Source organism: Centruroides vittatus, unplaced genomic scaffold (genome assembly GCF_030686945.1).
Source record: "Centruroides vittatus isolate TY-2023 unplaced genomic scaffold, ASM3068694v2 scaffold_2931, whole genome shotgun sequence".
Taxonomy (NCBI): domain Eukaryota; kingdom Metazoa; phylum Arthropoda; class Arachnida; order Scorpiones; family Buthidae; genus Centruroides; species Centruroides vittatus.
This window is the reverse complement of record NW_027122696.1, coordinates 96,686-106,567: the sequence shown is the minus strand read 5'-3', so window position 1 is coordinate 106,567 and position 9,882 is coordinate 96,686. Positions and strand designations below refer to the sequence as shown.

The following is a 9,882-nucleotide window of genomic DNA, read 5'->3' as shown; positions in this document are numbered from 1 at the left end:
TATACAAAAGTTAACTTGTAATATTGATATCGTGCAAGGTATCCATTATTTATTACGATAAAATAGTTTAACAATCCACACGAGTTCTGTTTTGTCTAAAATTAATGTCTTTGAACATTATAACATAGTTTATGGTGTAATAATTAGCATATGACATAATTTAATAAGCATCTATAAAAGTAATTAATGCATGGCTCTATCTGCCGAGTTTATGTAGGCTAAAATTAATTTGAGATATATTTTCGTCTTTTAAAATATCATCATTCTTATACAGAGGTTCGCATTTATCTGTTTTTAACGAATATTTATTAACATGTCTTCCTTTATCTGTTGTACCATAAGATACGTCATCATCACACAATCTATCAACATCAATTGGAGATTATCTTCCAATAGTCTATTGTGTTATACTGCTGGTGAATACTTTTATGTTTTTATTTCTTTCGTGACTTCAAACCTCAAGCTTTCTATAAATGGTTTTTATTTTCAACAAATTAACTCCGTTCTCGAGATTAACGGACAGACAATCTCAAGAGAGTGAAACCATGTCTTCAATTTGTAAGTTAAAGCGCAATAATACACCAGTATAGAGTGCAAAAGTATAGATACAATTACGGGATAAACATGCAGGAAAATTACTCCCAAAATTAATTCTTATATATGAAATACAAATAAGAATGTAAAATAAAAGATAAGTAATAAAGAACTCTGTGTTAAACATCTATATTTTTCATATTCACAGTTGTATGCCTATTTTCATCACCTTAAACCATGTATTCATTTGGCTACTTGTAAGGCTACATGAATTACAAAGAATATTACTTAAAACTTAAATTTATGGAATTCTTCTTTGGCCTTTTTGCAGCGAAACCGTGCACCTCCTAACATACTTCGTGGTGCCACAATTCAAAACATAATTGTGCTGTTTGAAAACTTAACACGCCGCATAACCTTAGGCTTCAATTAATATAAACACTAAAATAGTAAGGGTGAGATAATAAGTTATAGGGAATAAGCTCTACAGTGTAATATTACGATGCACACGAAATATTATAATACATGACGATTATTTTTAAACGAGATACACTTGCTAGGGTATTTCTAGGTTCTGATGAATAAAAGTTGAACAGCAAGTAACAAAGAATTTATTTATTTATTTATTATCAATTCCATTCTAAGTTGGCTTAGAAAGGTGACGACAGACAGGGTCCTAAATAATCGGGACGAACAATCACCAAAAACATTTTTGAGATTTTGACCCGTCCAGACTCCTTTCTGGATCTCCCAAAATGGTAAACTGTAACCTAACAACCGTAGGCCATTTGTTAGTTAACCAATTAAATATATCAAAAGTGTAATGTACGACAGATCTCTTGTGAAAAGAGAATTGCCGTGTTTTTACTTCTTGCGATTAATCCAGTATTATTATTCGTTAAATTCTTTTAATTAATAAAACCCGTATTTAAATTATATTAACAAACACAGTTTTAAGTGACGATACAATTAAGAATAATCTAATTTTGTTAGTTTAATTATAAGTAATTTTAGAAGAAATCTTCTTCCTTAAAAATTATCAATATCAAATTCGAAATTCTCTTTCATACAAGCGATAAAATCTTCAGGATTATCAGAATGGCGTTCAAAAATTTCTTCCGCCTTTTCAATAAATTCTTTCGTCTTCACTTCGTTGCATGAAGATGTGTCTTCATTACAATCTTTAATTGATTTCTCGTATAACTTCACGTATTCTTCGTTCCTTCGGTAGAATTCTTCATTAGATTTAAGCATTTTATTAGCTTCAGACGGGTCGAAAGGTGGCAAATTTCCACCAACTTGTGAAGGCAGACGATCTGGACTGATGAAATCGGCCAGAGTTTTGATGTCAGAATGTATATAGATCTGAAATTTACATTGCATATAAGAAATTAGAAATTATCTCAAAGGCAAAAATGAAATTAATGAGCTTTCGTAAACAATTTAAGCAAACTAAAATAAAAAAAGCATTGATTGAAACATTATTAATTATATCTTGATAAATTAAGAACAAAATTGAAAATGCTTACCGTCTTCTTCACTTTGTCCGGTAGAAGTGGAATGAAAACACTTAAAATAGCTCTGTATATAACATTCATGTTCACGTAATGTATTGCTTTGATTCGTAAAGGATAAGAATCTGCCTGTTTGAAAGAAATATTGAAATCATTGTTAAAATATTTTAAATGTTATCAATAGTTATTGTTCTCAATATAATTTCTTTATTATTAAGCACTTTTAAGAATATGCAAATCCACGTAAACAAATGCATAACAGAAATTCAGATCAACCTAATAATAACTAATACAGTATAATATTTAAGAGATTAATACGAATGTATTAACTTCAAATCAGCAAAGTTTACCTGTATAGTTAATAAACCCCATCAAAGAAATACGCTATATCAGGGTGTAATTTTTTTAAATTTGTCGGCCAATATCGCTAAATCTATGATATAAAATCTAGCAACGAGTAACTAAACTTTCCCGGCAGCATTTAAAACTGCCATGTGTTATGATAATTTATGTAAAAAAATAACTTTTTATAACTTTAATTACTATAAAATGGCAAAAAAGCTTAATTTTCAGGCTAGGGATAGGTTTTATAAAGAATTGTAAACGCTAACAACGAGTAAAATCGTCTTTAATTCTCACGATACTCGATATATGACACACGACCTTCATCAAGTTTAACCGCTAAAATTTAGTAGCATCAATCCCCTAATACACGAACCTCCCTTCGAAATTTCAGAAATTTTCGTAAAAACACAGGAGTTATTCTTAAACTTCAAACGGGGTGAACAAAATCGTGCAACACAAGAAGAATTTAAAGTTTACATAAGGATATATTTCTGTAAGTAAATGTGGTTCGGAATCTTTATTCTTTTTTTACAATACTGATATAATTATCTTATATAATGCATTTTTGTTGTAGATCAACAAAATAAAACGCGCATTTGTGTATTGTACATTATATTATTTACTCATCTAATTGGGCTGAAATTTGAAAAAATTGTAGACTTATAAACTCTCACTGTCGTTCGTCAGTCTGTCCTCCCTTTGTATCAAGAACGGAGTTGCGTGAAATTCGAGACCGGATTTAAATAGCCATCTAATCTTTTTAGAAACTCCTCCTGTAAACTTAACAAAGATCAGGGACATGAGGACTCGATTGATTATACACGATTATTTCAATTCAAAAATTTTTAAACTGAAAGGGTTAGATAGCGGAACGAAACGACTCCATTCCTAGTAGGAAATGTATGATATACAGGGGCCCAACTACTAATTTGAGGTGAAAAACATTTATTTTAACTTAAATAAATTTAAAACATGATTAATAATTGCAGCCGACATAGTAACGATGTCACAATAAAATAAGTGCTCGTGATATTTTTCACTTTCTTAAACACCTATTAGCATTTCAAATTTTTACCCTCAAAATTAAGTTTTTTGCCATTTTAAATAGTTAAAAATAAAATAAAAGTTTTCTTTAATATCATAACAATTAGCGCCACTAAATGTTGTCAGGTTAGCTAAACAACTCGTTGCTCGATTTTATTTTTCTACGGTTTAACACACCAATGAATAAAGACGTTTATTTAGTTAAGTATATTGCACGTGCCTCACTTTGAGTTACAATGCCATTCCCTTGTAAATGACAGTTCTACATTTTCTTGGCGTATTCATCTGAATTCAAACTAAAGTTAATGTGTTTTCTCTCTATAATTTATAAATTTTGGTGTAAAACTATAAAGAAGAGAACAAGAAAAAAACAAATAAAAACAAAAATAGTTACATTACATAGAGCGATGGCTGCCATTTTCTTATTACCTACACAGCAGTGCGACATTGTTATTTTAACGTGTTACCTTTGTTGTTTTCAACAGCAGTGATTGACGTCCCTGCTCTGACTATTCACGTCACAGGCCAACATAATTTGCAAACACACGCATAACAAAATGGCCGGAAATTCACGCCATTTCGTATACTGAGATCATTAACGTATACGAGGGTTATTTTTTAAATAAGGTCCGTTTGTGAATGAAAGTGAGAATAATGCGCAATCACGGCGGTATGCATGTGCTTCTGCCCCGAGCAAGCTTGGCGCGCGTTTTGACGCCATTTGCAGCCATATCGTCTGTCTGTATGCTGAGCTGTAGAAGTTTAAAATGTTTAAGAAAATTGAGTCTCCCGCCGACTGTGAGATACGATCTGTTATTCGATTCTTCAATGCAAGAAACTTGGCAGCAGCGGAAATTCACCGTCAGATTTGTGAAGTTTACGGTGATAATGCTATGAGTGACAGTAAAGTTCGAAAATGGGTAAGAATGTTCAAGGATGGGCTAGTTAATGTGCATGATGAGCCACGCCCTGGCCGACCTTCTCTGATTTCTGAAGATTTGATTCGTGTGTGGATAACAAAATTCGAGAGGACTGACGATTCACGATTTCAACGTTATCATTTGAATTTCCACAGATTTCAAGATCAGTTTTGTATACCATTGTTTCGGAGAAACTGAATTATCGAAAATAGTTTTCTTGATGCGTTCCAAGACTGCTTTCTGACGATCACAAAACAAAAAGATTAAACAGTGCTTTATCGTTTTGACTCGATACGATCATCCACACAGTCTAGACCTTGCACCCAGTGATTTTCACTTGTTTTGATACTTAAAGGAGTTCCTTGGTGGTCAACATTTCAACGACGAAGAAGAAGTGAAAACTGCAGTCGTGGATTGGGCTTCTTGACAGGCGGCAGATTTCTTTTTAAGTCGGAATTCAAAAAATTGCTGAGTGGTATGACAAATGTTTAAACTAAATGGAAATTATGTAGAAAAGTAGATAAAAGTATGTAGAATATGGAAAAAAATATATTTTAATGATATTTACAGTATTTTTCTTCTTATTAGAAAACAGACCTTATTTAAAAAATAGCCTTCGTATAAATTTGACAACACAAAACGCTACTCACAAGAGCAATTGTGGCAAAAGCACTCATGATTCTTGGCGTGTAATTACGGAAATGTGACAGAGATAATCCCTCTCCATCTACGATACAAGTGATTTTCTTTTCTTGAGTTCGATGCAAATTTAATTGAAGGTCCAAGATAAGCAGTATAATACGTACTACATCAATTCCATTTGCAACAGATGTATCCCAATTGGCTGTGAAAGAAATTAGTTTTTAAAAATAATTTATAATATTTCGATATTATAAATTACCTTAATTAATTAATTACCTTAATGATTTATAGAAGTGTTAAACACAAAATTGTGTTAATAACAATCACATGGCTTTTTCCACCTTTATTTAGTTGAATACATAGGGCACAGATAACCTTTGCCCTATGTATTCAACTAAATAAAGGTGGAAAAAGCCATGTGATTGTTATTAACACAATTTTGTGTCCAACACTTCTGAGAACAATACAACACGGTTTCACAACAAATCATTAATAATTTATGTAATAAAAAAATTGAAGTAAGAAATAACAACAGTGTTTCTTAAGAACTCTTGAAGTTTTCTCGAAAATTTCTGAAATTTTTTAGGAATGTTTGTGTATTAGTGGATTGATGTATTCAAGTATTAAGAAATAGAAAACAAAATGTTAACTTGTAAGTTTTGGATTTGTTTTAATCCAAACTGAAAACTAAAGATTGGCTGACTTATACTGTACATTAACCGCTTCAGCCATCGCCTCATACTCCTCGCCCCACTGGCTTAGGCATTCAGGCCGCATACTCTAGGCCCTCACTGGGTGTGCAAGGCTTAGTTTTCCTCATAGGAAACTGCTTCTCCTTTACTGTGAGGAAGGAGTTTTACGTGGCTCGCGGGCTAAGGCGGTTCGACTGCATTCGGCCGTATTTTCAGCGTTTAACCATCGACCTTGCTCCACCGAGGAGACTGGGGGAGTTCATGAATGTGTGTCTCGAGTTTCAATTGGTAGGATTGTCAGATCCGTGGTCTCCAGTTCTCGTACGCGTTGTTTGAATCGAGGAGATCCAGCGTTCCGGCATCACCAGGTCCAGTACAGAGAACACTGAGAACTTCACCTACGAGTACGACAAGCAGGGATCATCTTGCTGCCAGCGAGAATGTTGCTCGATCGAGTCCAAAGGACTCGGGTCGAACCACGCAATAGCGCGACAGGGATAGCTCGCACTTGCGTCAGACAAGCTCCATTTGTCTCGTTCGAAGACAAGACTTCCCTGGGAATCCTGTTCGTAGCAGATACAGCAATCGTCCTCGGAAATCGGACTTACTGAGGGTCTGTCGTGGTCCTCTTATTGCCGAAATCATCGAGATCAACCGCCGTAGCACGGCAGTACTAGTCTCCCTTCTGTTTTGATGCGCCATCAAAACTGGGAGTCTGCATGCCACTTTGCCAAAATGCATTTCTAGTTGCCATCATTTAAACAAGGATAGCTTTCAGTTTAGGGAGATGTTATAAATTCCCGTTAAGTCCTTCGCCACGACGAGGCCGGTTCCGTACTTCAAGGAAACGTCAGCTATCGGTGACCCGCTTTTAAGTGTCATCAACCATTCAGTTAAACTGTTTTGCTTACACAGTTTAACTGAATGGTTGCTGACAATTAAAATGTTAACATTTTTCTGTTGTAAATCTGAAAAATAATAAAAGCAAAGTAAAATTCCTACTTACCAAATCGGAAAAAGTAAATATAACTTCCGTACTGATCGGGTTTTGGCAAAAATTGCAAAATATTCATGTTCAGAACATCTTCCATTTTGGAAGGAAGAAGATTTTTAATGTATTGCGGATAATTTACTCTCGTGTTATAATAATTCTTAAGCAACTGAAGAGAACTTGGCAAATCAAATTCCGTAGCACGTAGAAATCCGAGAAGGAAAATGTCATCCATGAGGCATGTAATGCATTGTTCTCCTAATAGAAATTAAGAACATAGATATTAGTTCATTATATTTTCATAATTAGGCTGTGTATTATACATATCAAATTACTTTCAAAATATTCTTTAAATTAATGTTACGTTTTCATATATTTTTGAAAAAAACGTCACAAACATCGGCGGTTGTACTGTACTTTGCTACAATAAGAAGAGAAATTCACCAATCATGAAATAGTATTATTTACAACGAAAGTATATCGTGTAGAAAAGTATTTTAAAAAGTAATAACACTGAAAAATATTATAGACTAAGGAAGTAAGAATATAATAGAAAACATTGCCAGTGAGCAGACATTTTTTTTAAAAGCTTCAATTATTTAATAGATTTTATCTAATACAGGAATATTTTAGAAAACATTATATTACGGATACATTAGGTCTGTATTGGTGTTGTATTAATAGAAGACAATAAAGATCAGTAAATAATTTTATCTTAAATATCATTGTCGGATACAATACTGTTGTTTTTTAAAGAATTGTTATAGAATATTGTAAATCTGCTAAAGTAGGGCCTTCAGGTCAGAAACGCGAAGTGTACAGGAAAAATACAAGATATTTTGTTTTGTCTTTTGACTAAAATATCGTCTGCTTGCTAATCGGAAACTACACAAGTGTAATAAGTTCTTGTTAAAAAAGAAGGAATAAGTAGACAAAGATTCTAACAGTAATTTCTAAGAGAACATGGAGGATAAATGGTTTATATCATTAATTCTTTTCACGTAGGATTAAATTGTATCAACTAACACAATCACTAACACAATCATCACATGTTCAGCTTGGATAAATCAGTGAATAAGAGATTGAAGTGAAATGAAGGAGCGTAGAAAGTTCTCCCCTTTTAAAAAGAGTGTAAAAAGATAAATGACTATTGGAAATTCGCAGCAACATGATCGGTCCTCCGATAGGAATAGAATAGTTTAGATATAAACTAAGACAGCTTTTGGCAAACTTCAACCACGAGCAGTTGATACACTAATTTTAACACGTGGTCGATTTTATGTGTTATCTTCTAACAATTAAAACAATCAACTTACTGATAAGATTTTTGAAAGATTTCAAGGCATTTTCGTCACAAGAAAATTCTTCTTTTTCTTCCTCAAATATTGAATCCTTTATCTTCATTCTATCAATTTAAAAATACAAATATCTTAAATAATGATCATACATATGTTTCTAAAAAAGAATCTCTTTCAGTCATAAGCAACATATTTTGACCCTAACTATACCGGTTTTCTGTTCAATACTCTTTGTGAAATATTAAATAATACATGCAAAATATTCCTACATATGATTATAATTCATAATTAATATTAACACAAGTTAAACACTTCTACTTACGTTTTACATTACAAAAGCTACTTCGAAGTACAATTGTCGAGAATAGAATATTTCGTTATACCGAGATTCTCATTCCATTGGATGTTATATCTTATATATTTTCTTAAGGTCATGGCTACGTGTTAACCGGTTATTTTCATATACACTTTGCGTCATATAAACTGAATAAATCATTCACATTTATATAACAGATTATTTATAAAATGCAAAATATTATATAAGCAGACATTCTGAGTTTATTTCAATGAAGAAAATCCTGATCAATTTTAATATAATAGAGAAATTATTTTAAACAGCATTGGCATGAATTAACAAATCCGTTGAAAATAATTCTAGATAGTAAAAACAGCTTGATAATAGGAGAAATATTTTTTAATTCAGTTTCAATATTACTAAAATATATATTTATTATAACAGAAAAATTGTTATTAATATTTCCGGTTATGTTGAATGCTTACCTTGAAGCTCGAAGTACACATTTAGCATTCGAAATTAAACATGTTTCCTGGAAGGACGAATTACATCTTCCAATTATGAAAGAAACAGATTTAATTTTTTAGATTTTATTTATTTATATTGTACACTGAAGGAAATGTCAGACAGCAATTGATTTCCATCCCTATTTTGTATAATAGAAATGAAAATTTCGAATAGATCGTCACCATTTACATGGTGTATTGGATTTTGAAAAGTCAGCCAACCACGGTAAATCGGAATATAATGTAATGACTCCTCTGTAACATATAAGCCAACTATCATTTATAGTTGGCTTACATGTTACAGAGGAGTCATTCTGTTATTAAATGTATTAAGTATCAAAATTTAATATTTGTTATTAATTAAAATGTGTTTATATTTAAATGTCTCTTTCATATTCTTAGTATTGAAGTTACAACACAAGCGGTAGTATTTACGAGTGTTGAACTGAATATTACAATAACAATAACTCACAATAGGGTTATTGTTATTAAATAATACATTTCATTTTCTCGCAATAGATACAAATAATGTTACAATAAAAGGGGATGTTACTTCGTTTTTTAAATATGAGAAAGATTCTGTATAATAATTTCACGAATCGTGACTTTTAATAAAAACTGAAGGACTGTTTTCACCTTAGTCATACGATTTGGGTCACGTTGTGTCTTACCGAGAGCAGTTTTTATTTTTAAATAGTGAAATTATTGGCATCGGATATAAAATTACGATTATATTTTTTATTTTTCCATATTGTTTCTTTTTTAATTGTGTCGAATACTGCTGGATAAAAATTCGTTTTATTTTCACTGATGTTTCGTGCACACAAAACAAGAAAAGAGTATTGAAATCTTGTTAAATCGATTAATATTATGACATAACGTGTGTCACGTAACTATCAAAAGTAACCAATTATTAGAATGTATTATTCGAAATTTCCATTGTTGGCGCCGTTTTGTTAGAGTTAAAAACAAGTAAACTCCGATTGTTTTATTGATTTGTCGGAAAATTTTGATTATAAGTAAACTTCGACAATTAAGTAAATTATGATTTTTTGATTTATAAGAAATCAAGATGGAATAACTCGCGATAGAATGCTTAAT

At 31.9% G+C, this 9,882-nt stretch overlaps 1 protein-coding gene across 1 annotated transcript; it reads right to left on the bottom strand.

The window, feature by feature from the left end:
* Positions 1-1,540: 1,540 nt before the first annotated feature.
* On the bottom strand, positions 1,541-8,087 carry LOC136987975 (alpha-tocopherol transfer protein-like). Its single transcript, XM_067285745.1, has 5 exons — positions 7,999-8,087; positions 6,698-6,940; positions 5,008-5,201; positions 2,064-2,177; positions 1,541-1,899 (listed from the first exon to the last, which is right to left on the bottom strand). Exons 1-5 carry the CDS (start codon positions 8,084-8,086, stop codon positions 1,564-1,566), a joined length of 975 nt encoding a protein of 324 aa, XP_067141846.1. The 5' UTR covers position 8,087; the 3' UTR covers positions 1,541-1,563.
* Positions 8,088-9,882: the final 1,795 nt, after the last annotated feature.

What these genes read in the sequence shown, in the direction of transcription:
- LOC136987975 (XM_067285745.1), bottom strand. Translation starts at nt 8,086, where the DNA reads ATGAAGATAAAGGATTCAATATTTGAGGAAGAAAAAGAAGAATTTTCT. An exon ending in ATCTTTCAAAAATCTTATCA is followed by an intron (nt 6,941 to 7,998) that starts GTAAGTTGATTG and finishes AATTTCTATTAG; the next exon opens with GAGAACAATGCATTACATGC. An exon ending in CTTTTGCCACAATTGCTCTT is followed by an intron (nt 2,178 to 5,007) that starts GTGAGTAGCGTT and finishes TCTTTCAAACAG; the next exon opens with GCAGATTCTTATCCTTTACG.